Source organism: Epargyreus clarus, unplaced genomic scaffold (assembly GCF_041222505.1).
Source record: "Epargyreus clarus isolate Ecla_fem2 unplaced genomic scaffold, WU_Ecla_fem_2.2 ptg000024l, whole genome shotgun sequence".
NCBI classification, from domain to species: Eukaryota; Metazoa; Arthropoda; class Insecta; order Lepidoptera; family Hesperiidae; genus Epargyreus; species Epargyreus clarus.
This window is the reverse complement of record NW_027332231.1, coordinates 10,262,406-10,277,209: the sequence shown is the minus strand read 5'-3', so window position 1 is coordinate 10,277,209 and position 14,804 is coordinate 10,262,406. Positions and strand designations below refer to the sequence as shown.

The following is a 14,804-nucleotide window of genomic DNA, read 5'->3' as shown; positions in this document are numbered from 1 at the left end:
TCGAATTATTCGATTGTTATTGTGTTCGATTGTATTCGAATAACTATCGAAATTCTTCGATTGTATTCGAATAACTATCGAACAATCGAAATTGTTCGATTGTTCGATTGTTCGTCGATTGTTCGATTGTTCGTCGATTGTTCGATTGTTCGTCGATTGTTCGATTGTTCGATAGTTCGATTGTTCGTCGATTGTTCGATTGTTCGATAGTTCGATTGTTGGGCGATTGTTCGATTGTTCGTCGATTGTTCGATTGTTCGATAGTTCGATTGTTGGTCGATTGTTCGTCGATTGTTCGATTGTTGCTCGATTGTTTAGTACACGCAAAACTAGTAACAGCGCAGTCAAGCGATACGCGATTGTTACGTAAAATACAACTATCGAAGCTATTTGGTTGTTGGTCAACTATTTAGTATACACAAAGCTACTAGCAGCGAGGAGCCCCTAATTTCTGTGTTTAAGAAATCTGAGTCAGTCATATATTTGGTGGGGGAAGCGCACGTGCGTCGTGCACCCTTCCGCTGCTTCGTTGCATTCCGTTATTTAATGGTGCGTCCACACCTTGCTTCTCGCACTGCTCACTGCGCCTCGTGGCCACACACTCTCACACCCTACTCGCGTTGTTAACATTATTTTTCTTTAAAGATATAGTATTTCACCGATTAATTTTAATGTAACTATGAGTACATAATTTTTTGTGATAACTTTTATCTATAATATACGCTAAAAAGACATTTTATATTTTCTGATAATCTTTTTCTATAATATGCGCCATGAAGACGTATATTATATTTTTCAGAGGCCCCCTTTTGTAAAACGTTGTCATGAAACGAACTTAGGGGATGACTACGACATCTGGATTATCGATGATACTCCATAGTATTTGATACAAAATGATTTATGGTATAATTATTTCTCAACAAAATATACAATTGACTAAAATGTAATACAATACTTTACATTTTCCAACCAGTGGCAAGTGACGATAGCTTTGCAACACGACGCACCTGCACATTGTCCTGAGCACACGTATGTGGCCGCGCGATATAATTTGTATTCGGTCGTCGATTGTTATTCCAAGGTCGATTTTTATTCGTACGTCGATTGTTATTTCAAGGTCGATTTTTATTCGAACGTCGATTGTTATTCGTACGTCGATTGTTATTCGTACGTCGATTTTTATTCGAACGTCGATTGTTATTCGTACGTCGATTGTTATTCGTACGTCGATTGTTATTCGAACGTCGATTGTTATTCGAACGTCGATTGTTATTCGATTGTTTTTTTGTTACTACGAATAAATCGACAATCGATTGTTGATTCCGTCGATTGTCGATTTATTCGATTGTTTTTTTTAGAACAATCGCCCATCGCTAATCCTAACCCAACCAATTAGAATGCTGTTTTTAATACCCAGTACCCTTACCATGAGTTATCAAATCATCCCACAATTGTACGTTACGTCTACTCAATCCATTATTCTATTCCGTTTATTTCAGTAGACTGAGTAAACGTAACAATAAGTAAGTGCTCAAGTCTGTCTGCCTCACATGTTCGCAAAAAAGAGAGACAAAACATAAATTTTGTCAATTTATACATTTAATGTTACGTTACTGACACTATAGTTGGGATACAATCCGCTAGGGGCGCTGATTGGAAATTGTACGGGCCAATACGTAAACAAATACCAAAACAGTCATGTTTGTCAAAACGTAAAAACTCATGGTAAGGGTACAGTTCTTAATCAAGAAGGAAAAGCGGTTTTGTTCCACATTTTAATGCGAATCTTCTTTCAATAGTATGTTTAGAAAACGTTGATAGTGTGATTTAAGATACATGTGGCGATATCTTTCACGATTAGCAGGAGATCGGTAGAAAGCTTTTCTGAAAACATTGCAACTCAAAACGTGCATGGTTCGACCGGAGAGGTTGTATCGCCGCCACATATGTCTTTTTTTTAGGTACGAAAGGTACCCGGTGCCACGGGAGCGACACAGAGTTATGTGGGATTCTTACCGTACTAAAACCCCCCCGGTGGCCGTCCTGGGCGCTGCGTAGAGGACTCTGGGATATCTAAAGCAACGCAACCGGAGTCCTTTTAGCGCGTTGCCGTCGGGCTCCGCCCAGGTAAGAATGCTGCTCGCCAAACCGTCTGTTGTACACGACGGTATGCGACCACACATACTGCCATCCTTCGCGGGGTCGCTGGCCGGGCAGTTTGAGCTCTCACCCTTGTGGCCCGCAACTCCGGAAGCCCCTTTTAGTCGCCTCTTACGACAGGCAGAGGATATCGTAGCCCTATTCTGGTCCCGGAACTACACGGACAGTCACATATATGTCTACCGTAAAGCAGCTCTTATGCTCTTGAAAGGTGTGAATGCCGGCTCAGTTGGCGGTAGTCCATAGTGGCAAGTGGCGTAGTGGCAAATATCTGTAATTGTTTTCAAATAGAATGCCTATTTTATATAGAGTCGCTAGCGGAGGTTGACTGCATGCTAGTCTGACATATCAATCTTATACAAAAATTATCATATACATATATTAAAGTAACATAAGTAAAACACAAAATTGAAATGATTCTCTTAATATAGAAACGAAATGTAAAATTTATTATTGCAATTTTGCCGCTTGAAAACCCGTTTTTACATTAAAAACCATTCAAACATAAGAAATGCAGCCATCTTAGCGTGAATGAGCAAAAAGCTGTTTAAAAATTTAATGGAAATGCACTGTTTTCGCACAGGAGTTAAATGGGCAGCGTTGGTTTTATGGTAATATGCACTTTTGGCGGCGAAAATAGTGTGAATTTTTATTGCGCTTAATTTGGGAGCAAAGATTTTATTTAGCACGCCGTTATGTTATGTAGTATTCTGTATTGTTACAGGCACATCGCATTGATCCATTGATATTGCTGATTGTTAATACTTTACGTCACTTATAAATACTTTTCTATTTTATATTTTAGAATGTTCAGTCTTGCTTTGAGTTATGAAATGTCAGCTGATTATTGCAATGTCTTTTATAATGGAAATATGATAAAATAGTGGATAAAGTTGTATGTGTTGATGATTATAGAAGAATATATTGTATTTTTGGAATTCCTTCTGAGCGTTTTCATAGTATAAACTCGTATTTACATTCATATACAATTTCTTCTATTTAGTTTCTAATTGAATGTATATATCTATGTTCTATTTACTATTCTATTACAACTGCGTTGTGATAGAATGTTAATGTTAGAATGTTAATGTTAATTACAACATGGTAAGGAAAGCCGTTGATCAGCAGCGGTATTTAAAAAGGAGTAGATAGTATTTTAGGAAATATAAATATTGAAAAGCTTGCAGTCCTCTAGAGTTTAAGGCGATTGTGGTCTATGGGCATTTGGAGTCAACTATAAATAGAACTGCACTGCCAGAGGTTAGCCACAGATGCGGTGTCACCCCTTAGGATTAAGCTGGAAGGCCTCGAGAAAGTTTGTCTAATCAGATAGAATACCAACTCCAGATACAGATGCATTGGCTCACTGAAATGGCTTTTTATTGTCAACGTTTAATCACACCATTTTCACCCCAATAGGTAAAAATAAGTCGACTCACTAATGCTCAATAGGTTATGCTTCAGTGGGTAACAGTAACTTGGCGGAGTCCCAAAAAACAGCACCAAGTATAATCTAGATAATGCGATCATTATGATGCAGAAAAATGCATTTGCTGACATTGTTCTTTTGTTCTAGAATTCAATTTATTTCCTGAATGAAATATGTACTTATACAGCAAGAACAATCTAGATTTACACCTATATTTATTTCGCATTTTCTTCGGAAGTGATATATTATGTTTGTCAGAAAAACATCTTGTGTATATCAAAAATTGTGGAATATCAAAAGGGTATTTCTTATATATCTACGTCATAAATTCATTTTATTTCCCCCATATTTCATGGTTCTTGCTTTAATAGTTTAGACTCTGTGATGATTGGTCAAAAGTGGGTATTCATTCGCCATTATATAAATACTTGTCGATTTGCATAGGCCATGATAAGTACTTAACTGATCCAAATTAATTATTTTCCTGTGGCTCAATAGTGTTAGATATCCGTTTACTCCAGTTTTATTTAACTTAGTAGCAGCGATAGCCTAGTGGTTAAGAAACTCGGCCTCTCAATCGAGGGCACGCACCTCTGATTTTTCAAAAATTATGTGTGTATTAGAAATTAATGATCACTTGCTTAAATGGCGAAGGAAAACATCGTGAGGAAACCTGCATACTTGAGCGATTTATACAAAAAAAAAATCTCAAAGGTATGTGAAGTCTACCAATACGCACTTGGCCAGCGCGATGGACTATCGCCTAATCCTTCTCATTATGAGAGGAGACCCGTGCCCAGCAGTGGGACAGTAATGGGTTGATGATGATTTAACTTGTCTTGTTTATTTAATTGTTGAGTCAACGCCTTGCATCTAAATTTCAAAGTACTTAAACCCTACTAATTATGCTGATATACAAACAGTTTTGCACGATTAGGTTACATTTGGCAAACAGCACCATATACAATAAAATCCGGAAAGAGATTAAATTTATTAAATATGTACATCCAATTTTGTTACGGTTTATTCTTATTAATATTTTGATGTTGTTAAGAGTATGGGTCTATGGGTTCCCCTTGTAATATCCGCTGTAGTCCCCGGTGTATTAAACACGTAAAGGGAAGCCTAATCAGGCGTAGTGAGTTTTGTTCGGGATTATACAAGGTTTAGAAAGGGTTCTAACCGAAATAATAGCTGACCTTTACTTATGTACAACAAAAAAGGAGTCAACCTAAAAACCGAAAGGTTATCCCTAATGTGACCTTTAAATTTTTAAGTAGCAATAGACCGTTTTTTCGAAGTTTTTTTAATTATTGGTAAATATAGTACATGCTATTACCGGCAGTGCACTGACCGACAGTTTTTTTAAATTAACTTAAGGTTAAGCTTACTGAATGTTACCTAAATATCAATATAACAATCAACTTAGTATTGGTTATATTTATTTATATTTGGACACGAAAGAACTTTGTTTGAAAATTTCTTAAATTTCAATTAAATGGCAGAAGCCTTTAAAACGATTCCGAAAACAAAACTTTTTCAAAAAACGTGACACAAACTTTTTAAAACAGCACAAAGCGAGCAATCTACAAGTATGTAGTAAGTATGTTTCACTGGAATTTTATTTCGCGATAATTGATTTCGCGATTTCGCGTTGTTGCTATGTTGTGTTTATACTTTTTAATTTCTAACTCAAGTAATAAAAGACCCTACATTCCCCTTGATGATAAGTGGTTTCTGCCGTCCATGGACATTTTTAATTAGCTATTGGGTTAATTAAAAATGATAGACTTCAGGTAGAAGCCATGTTCTTCCTGAAGTCTATCACTATACTAATTTTTATGTGTAAGTCAGCCGGATCCATGCCGTTCTACTGAAACTGCTTTACGCAAAAGTTGGTATGGTGGTAGTACGACCCCAGTATAACCATATTCTTTCTAACACCATTCAAAGACCTGGTATAAATACATTTTTACGAGATTTTCATATTTGATCTTCATGGATAGTTAATTGTATCATATAGTCTTCTTCATGGACAGTAAAGCATTTGCGGTCAAGTCAGTTACGATTTCAATTTTATTTGTGACTGGTTTTAGATATCCATGGGCAGATGTGATCACCTATAACGTGGTACATCTCATTTGTATTCTGATTCAATTCTATTCATCTATTACAAGCTGTAATAGCAAACGTTCCTGTATGACATACGTTGTACAGATCTGCCTGATTAATCTCTTTTGTGTTCTACAGACATCCAAATTGGAAACCTTCAATACGTTAGAGGTACATTAAGCTGGTACAATGTACAGGAGCTCTGTTCGGATAGCAACAGGATGTCTTACCCACAAATGTTCCCAAAGCTCAGCACTTCAAAGATTTGCTTTGGATTTATCAGGTGACTTACTTAGTTCTGAATTGATTCCTGACCGTGCGAGGGACTAAATTTTAATATCAATCATCTATTAGCTCGTCACAATCTTTTTCTAATAAAATTAAAGTACCAAATGAGTGTGCAGTCCACCTGATGGTAAGTAGACACTTCCGTCTATAGGCATTTCTAATTTCACGTAAAATAGGAGTTGTACATGACCTGATACTACCTGCAATAGATCACAGATGCGTTGCCACTCTTAACGAATAAGATGCTCGCCTGTATATATAAATTAGCCGGCATCCGCACTGTACGAGCTACTGCACGTACACGTGACGCCAATAATGCGTATTGGCAATTTTTCGTATGTAAGTGCACACATGTAGACATTTCATGCACACGACCATAATTTCACAGTCATCATTTTTACATATTCTACTTAAATAAATTAGTGTAAAACCGACACTCATCGGGATTGGTTTTATTACGCTCCCTTTTGCCTTCGAGCCGTTAGTTTGTGTTGGTGGTAATTCGCCAGTTGAACCACATTGGTTCTACCTTTTAGCACTACATGTGCTACGTTATGATTTAATAGGATGATAAAGCAGACATCAGTGGAGGGCTCATATCAGATGAGTCAAGAAGCATTCTAAATTAATTCTTGGAGGCAAATATTTTTTGTGCACGAATATTTTTTTTATGAAATAGGATGATCTGTTTTAGCCTCGATACAGATAGATGGATCTAATATTACTTCCATTACAAAAACACACAAGTTAGTTATTCTATAAAGTACACTCATCGTTGAGGTAAGCAGATTTACTTAAAGTTATCCAATCAAAAATTCGGTATTGTTTAAAGTAACTAACATAAGTTTTCTAATCAAAAATGTTGTTAACAATATAAAGTACATACCTGAAACTCGAGCTTGTAAAGCACTGGAAACTTCCGCCGCTGCTCGCAGAGCTTCGGAAAGCTCTTCAACTCGACAGGTTTGTCCGGTATCGTCTCCGATATCGAGCCGTTCTCGTCCGCTGTCAACATAAGCGAATGTTAGGTTTATACTGAATTGCATGAATAAAAAGGAGTGTAAGTGATAGAAAAAGGTAGGGAACAAATATGTAAATGCTGGTATATATTAAGATTGCATTTAAATATTTGTGTCTATAATAATGTCTACAGATCTGTATGTATCTATGTATATTGTACAATGGAATGTTTAGATACGAGTACATACAAATAAATCAAGTGTCACTGTGTTCTTACACGCTAATCATTGCATTACTCAAATATCCTCGAAAGTATATATCTTGTGATATTTCACTGCCTGCCTGACTTTTTTGTAATTACTACGTCCATAAAAATAATGTATCTATCCAACTTTTGGCTACCAAAGAAAGAAAGTTTACAATCTTTTGTAGGCAAGAATTGACAAATTTGATCTTCGCTAACCATAATATGCGATAGATGAATAATTAAGCTTTCAATTGATTCAATTTATTTTCAAAATGGCAGATTTCCTAGTTATGTCAAACGTGTTCCATGATCTTTGTAAACATGCTACAGTTATTAATCTGATACAATAAAATACCCGAGAAACATCATAACTTGAATTTATTAAAATGTATAAGAAACACTGAATATTTAAAATGATTTCCCGTTTAAAATTAAAATATACTTTTATAAGCAATTCCTTAAAACAAAAAGCGGCGTCCAATTTACAGAAATTGCATTAATTGATGGATTTGAGATTTTTATAAAATTTCAATAGCAGAACTAGCTATTAGTTACTTACGAGTAGTTCTGTAAAAAAATGTTCGGTTTTGCATATGTAAGCCATTAAGATGATAGACGCCCATGTCTTATTAACACATTGATTTTAACATGTCAGTAACAAACTTTGAAGGTTTTATGTCAAAACTTCCTCGTTAATCATCTCCCCGAACTCATTAGCCGAAAGTTCCCTTTTTCTCGAGTAGTTTTTACTATTAGCGCGTGTCCGCTAAGTTTGAGAAAAGTCAGCTTTTCCCACTTGTTAGTAACTACTAGTGACTTTGTCACTTCTGGAGTACTCTAGAGAGAAAGAAAAATAAATCCTATAGAGGTAACCTCTCGGGGAAATATTTCTTTTGCTTTGTTTGAGCCGACATAGTGACAGACAGGGTCGAGATTAGTGGTCACCCGCCTACGATCATTTGCAAGACTTCTGTGACCTTTGCCATTAGGAACGCGTCATAATTTAAGCCTGTAATGCTCATGGAGAAATGACAAAATTTAAACGGCATGCGACTGTCATACAAACTGAAACACTAATCTTATCGTTGGTTTTCCGGTAATCATATCGCAAAAAGTATTATAATGTACATAACAGATATGAAGTGGAGAGAATGAGATTGAATGATAAAAAATTGTGACTTTTTGCCTTTAAGGCTTGACAATGCATTCACACCAACGTGGATAGTCTGTCGCTGACTGTCAGGGCGCGTTACGCGGTTTCCTGCTTTTCTTTTGATATTCAACTTTCTTTCACATCGAACCAAAAATCCGTCACTACTATGCGTAATCTTCTTTGCTAAGCGAGGATTATTAAAGAAATAGCCATTTCACATGCACGGAGAAGTTGTCAGTTAGTCTACTGACAGTCAGCGACTGACTGTACGTGCTTATTTGACCGCACACTTAAATTCGAAGTTAGTCCTTGGGCAGAATACCAAAGTTTGTCACTGGGCTATGAATAAAATATAAACAGACGGAAAAATCATATTGAATGTTTGCGAATTCAACTTCAGGAAAGTCAAAAGCAAATACGATCCTCTGATATTTCCTTTTATTGAAATGGGTAGATATTTTTTGGCTTCGGACTTTTTAGTTTCGTAGAACCTTAAATCCTGTTACTTTATGTTGGTGTAGCAGTTATAATAGTTTTTTGAAAATGTATTATATGTATAATAAATTTAGCTGAATATTAGTGTCTACTGATTTATCTATGTAATATGTGCCTATGCACTACCTATATACTTTGTTTTAACAAAACAGTTTAAAAACTTTTTGTTTCTTAGTATTCTTGTCATCTGCTGTTCATTACTATCCTTGAGGACTAAGTTGAAACGCTTTGGATAAGTGTCTCCTGTCAAACCTGAATACACTGGCGTTTAACACCGCTGTTACCAGGCAAAAGTATGGCGGTGGTGCCTGCGATGCACAAAGGGCTCAATCACCTTCAAATGTACAATCTTCAGAAGCAGATCTTTCTTTTTTATAATATAGAAGTAGCAGACGAGCATGCAGTCCACCTGATGATAAGTGGCTACTGCCGCCCATTGACATGTGTAATCAACCCCAGATAAGATTATATTCCTATCTGAAGTCAAGCTCAGATGCCCCGGAAGAATGTCCCCCCGGCTGAAATGCCTCGGAAGAATGTCTCCCGTCCTATGATCGCTAGATAATATGCATGTCTTATTTTCCTTTGATTAAAGATAATATTTGGCACATTTACCGTTACATGAGGTGTAAGGTCTTTTGCTGCGTGTACAATATTACATATGGACATGGATTAATAACGTAGAAAGATAAGGGTTGAATGTCCTCGCTGATGACTGAAGGTGTTATCGATCACATCAAGAGCCGAGAACTTCCGTTTCCCTTCTTTGATAAGGGTAAATTTGTCGTCATTTTTTATGGAGTAGGTGCTACAACATATATGTCAGTGCTACAGCATATAAGTGACATATATCTTCGACTATGAGTATAAGTAAGTCAAACATGTAAGGCCTTTGTCATGCGGTACTTATATTTCTTTTTAATATTGCCAATTAGCGATAAGTATTATACTTATTAAATCCGGTGTAACACTAATTAAAACGGAGAAAGAAAACATCGTGAGGAAACCTGTGTACCTGAGAAATCTTAACAAAAAAGGCTTTCAAGGGTATGTGAAGTCTACCAATTCGCACTTGGACAGCGCGGTGGACTATCGCCTAATCCCTCTCATTCTGAGAGGAGACCCGTGCCAAGCAGTGGACGGTAGTGGGTTAATGAGGATGATGATTATACTAATTGCTATTAGAATTTGTTTGTTCTACAATACATTTCAAACCTCACTCAACCTGATTTGATATCTGGTCAATGTTCTCTCTATAGCCCTATATTTTAAATCCCTTTTATGCTTCAACATCTATATGGTACTACCGATAAACTCGATGCAGTCTCTTCACGAACTGCGTGCATGATGCACGCATAACGAAAAACTTAATAGTAAGAAATAAATAATAAGAAGTAAGAAGTGGCACGTGGGCCAATTTTGCACGAGGACAAAAGACTGCGTGACAGAAAAAACACTTAACAGGCAGAAGGCTCCGGGTACGATTTCGGCCAAGGAGAAATTTTACTAATTTAGATTTTTTCTGTGTCTGCATATTAGTTTCGTTGTTTTATGTGTATGCATGTCGCATGCACATGCGTGAATGTGTCCATGGAACCCGTCACACATAATTAGATAGGGTATTATAGTCCGCACCAAACTGCTAGTCCGCTCTGAAGTTGTTGCGAGCAGGTACTCGTAGTCATACAATTTGCTACGGCGACGCGATTCATTTCTATATTCAGAGCGGACTAGAAGTTTTACGCGGACTATACTTAATTACCTTTTTGGTTTTATCCTCGGCTTTTAACCTTAGCGGTATTCCGATAAACTAATTGATATTGATGAAAATTACGTATTACTAGGTTTAAGCATTTCGTCCAATTTCCCGTTAGCGATGTGTATCCGGTGACATGGGTACCACATAAATGGGTTGCGCTAAATGATACGAATATAACAATAATTATGTTTGTCTTTGTGTTCAGCGAACGGTTTACGTGATTTATTATTCCTTTGCAACTTTACGTGTCAGTCATTCATTAGTTGCGGTTGTGATATTTCATATATGAAATTAATGTTTTCAATGAAATATCGTATTTCTAATGTACTGGGATTCCACCTGATGTGAAGTGGTTAGTATCGGCTCATGGATATTTGTAACCATTTCATATAGAACAGGTATTCTACCTGAAGCCGTATGCTATTCTAGTGTTCGATTCCTGAGAATCATGGTCACCTCATTACGTAAGTTTGTCGGTATTCTCACTCTTCAACACAAATGCAAGAATTGCTTCACGTTATAAATATCTAGGTGTTGCGGTGGTACTTCCCCGGTTGAACGATACCTACAATTTTTGCTTTAAATTTATACACAAATACACTTCATATTATGTATGGAATCCGTCAAGCCATTTTGAATGTAGAGTGTGCCAAAGAATAAGACATCTATATTTCAAAAACATAACCCGCATTCGGGTAATAAAAAACAAATACAAATTAAGAACGAAAATACTCAAGTACAGTCACGAGCATAAATATATTACTATGGGCAGATCAGCAAAAATATGTGACGATACGATATATTATATACGAGATATTTTTGCAGCGTTCTTGCAGGCAGATATTACTGAACTCGTTCTTGGGTCAGATATTTTTGCTAATCTGCCCATAGTCATATATTTATGCTCGTGACTGTACATAGTTTTACTAACTTTTAGGACTGCAACTAAAATGTACGAAGTTCCCAACAACTAGATTCTTTTCTAGACTTAACTTGAATTTCTCTAGCTTTATTCTAGGCAGACTCCACACTTTCGCAAGTCAAGTGCTTGTACTTATATCCAGTCGCCAACTAATTAGCGTTCTCTTAAGAACTTAAGACCACTTGTGATACCTACGGTATTTTTAAGTCATTTGTTTTAAGTTTATTTCGGGTTATCTTTATAAAGTTTGTAGGTGGTGGTGGTGGTGGTAGGTAAACAGGTGTAGCGGAGGTGCCGCCGGAGTGGAACCACAAAAGGTTATACCACCTTGTTGTTTGACATACAGTAGAGTTTAGGAAATTTAAATTTTACTTTGGACTTTCTTGTCTAAATTAACAATAGCTTAAGGGCACACTAAAATTTTATGAAGGGCGCGAGCGCCGCGTTGCCATTGAATCGTTTATTACGTAAAACTAGCTGACCCGGCAAACGTTGTGTTGCTATATAAATCAAAAAATGTTAAGGGTGAACTACCCTTATCACTATGGGGTTTGAAAAATAGTAGTAGTAGTAGCCGATTCTCAGACCTACTGAATATGCATATAAAATTTGGTGAAAATCGGTAAAGCCGTTTCGGTCGAGTACGGTAACTAACATTGTGACACGAGAATTGTATATATAAGATAGTAATAATTTAAAAACTACATAACTCAACAATCTTCTCACTACCGTCCACATTCCGAGAACACGGAGTAAGTAACTGTAAATTGAGATAAATAATGCAACACAGATCTCGCGACGAGAGCGCCTCTATGAATATGTATCCAGATTAGGAACTATAAATGTTATTACTCGGATTTTTGATAATACTTCTGTTAAACAATGTTTACCACTTTTGAAATAGTAGGGGACCCCAGGAGCGTCATTAGGACCTATATGATTGTGTAGATTAGACATGAATAAATGACATGAATGAAGAGAAGGTTATATTATATTTTTCGATTCAGCGGGGGGTTTTCTTATTCTGACATTTTGAAAAAAAAAATTGTATGAGAATATATGAAGAATAATGTATTTTCCTGAAAATGAGCCTTTTCCTTTAGTTTATGATGCATCATTAGTTCCCAGGGATTCATGCTAATAAGTGACACTGATAGATAGTATAATAATACAGGTTTTTTTTTTTCAAAATGACTTTTTCACTACTTCGACGTGTAGTAATCGGCAGATTATGATGTTTCCCGTTTTCTAGCATTATATCCTTTATACACTACTGGAAAAAATTAAGGGATCAAAAAAAAATTCCAAATTTTTCGGTAGTTTTCAACAGGCCGTAACTTTGAGAGAAATGGTCGTACAGGAAATAAAAAAAAAGGAAATTGTAGCTTCAAGTGTCTAGTTTTTGGATTAGAACTTCAAAATTTTGTAGCCTCCGCGGTTTCTGAGTAATCGTAGAAAAACCAGCAACAAAAAAATTTTCAAAATTTTTTTAGTTTTTTTTTTGGTCTACGGGCATGGAAAAATTTTTTTTAGCTTAACCACCATAAGGATCGGATACTTTGTTCATTTAGCTTTAATTTCTTGTTTTAAACACCCTGATACGTCCACTCCTCGCTGAGATATCGGTCTTCAAATGGAAAAGGATCTTTTTGTCTTTGATTATCGATATCTCAGCAACCAATGATCGTACAGAAAGTTAAAGATGGCTTTAAAGAACTTGAATAAATTCCCCTTAACGACTGTCCATTGTATTTTCGGAGTTTTTTTTTCTTTTCTTTTTGAAAATTTAAGCACTTTCTGGAACAAAAATGTGGAAAAAGCTCGGAAAAACAATTTTTTTTTCTCATTTTTAAAAATTATGAGCTTTTCAGAGCAAAAAACATGATCCTTTAATTTTTTCAAAAATTCGATCAAGTGAAACAAAAAAACGGCTGGCTGGATTAATTTGATTCTTTGTAGGATTTTTGTGGACATATTGAACTGTAAAAGGCACACTTAACATTAGTGGTTTCCTCAATATTTACGATCCAGCGCTTGATTTTCCAAAAAACCACCAAAAGCCCTTTTTTTGTTGCATTTTCAAATTCATGTGACAGAAAGAAAAAAAATTTTTTTCGAAAAAACAATGGACAGTCGTTAAGGGGAATTTATTCAAGTTCTTTAAAGCCATCTTTAACTTTCTGTACGATCATTGGTTGCTGAGATATCGATAATCAAAGACAAAAAGATCCTTTTCCATTTGAAGACCGATATCTCAGCGAGGAGTGGACGTATCAGGGTGTTTAAAAAAAGAAATTAAAGCTAAATGAACAAAGTATCCGATCCTTATGGTGGTTAAGCTAAAAAAATTTTTTCCATGCCCGTAGACCAAAAAAAAAACTAAAAAAATTTTGAAAATTTTTTTGTTGCTGGTTTTTCTGCGATTACTCAGAAACCGCGGAGGCTACAAAATTTTGAAGTTCTAATCCAAAAACTAGACACTTGGAGCTACAATTTCCTTTTTTTTAATTTCCTGTACGACCATTTCTCTCAAAGTTACGACCTGTTGAAAACTACCGAAAAATTTGGAATTGTTTTTTGATCCCTTAATTTTTTCCAGTACTATATTAAAAAGAAAATTGACCACGCTCGAGCATATCCAGTGATCGATTTTTTTGATTCTGCAAACCCCCCGACATAGAAATCTCATTAATGGTTTAGGATACTCTACAGGGTGTAAGGTATCTCCCATATCTTGTTCTAACAAGCTCGAGACACTCCCGAAATCCCCTCTTGGGCTCCCCAACTAAAAGCTCCGGAACATGTTTTACGTAACAGTGATAGAAGTAATATTGCCACACCCATTTCCGGCGTGAAGCATTTCTTGCGTTTCAGTGGTACAGTATGATATACTGTAAATGTCAGCTGACTTACATAATTATGAGTCAGTCGGTAAGTAAATGAAATAGTCCTTCTTATTATGATTAAAAATATATAGATGTATATAAACATATGTGTGTATGTAGGTCGACTTATCAACACATTTTTACACGATTTATATTAGCTTCACTTGTGTGTTTGTCAGTGAGTAACTCCGTTTTTCAGTAGAAAGAGATCAACATATTACATCCTTATCTTACCCTGCATGTATAAAATAATGAAATATACTACCGAAAGATTTTTAGTTGATTTTATCATAAAAGCGTGTTTTTTAGTTTTTTGAACTATATTTATTATTTACAATATAGGGTAGTATGCAGTCCACCTGATGGTAACTGGCTACTGTCGTCCATGAACATC

At 36.0% G+C, this 14,804-nt stretch overlaps 1 protein-coding gene across 1 annotated transcript in view; it reads right to left on the bottom strand.

Annotated features, from left to right (window-relative positions):
* Positions 1–14,804, bottom strand: part of Ptp36E (protein tyrosine phosphatase 36E) — a 235,923-nt gene that overhangs the window by 31,307 nt on the left and 189,812 nt on the right. The window contains 1 exon segment of the mRNA XM_073086560.1: positions 6,876–6,994. Within this exon segment, the coding sequence (XP_072942661.1) occupies positions 6,876–6,994 (119 nt within the window).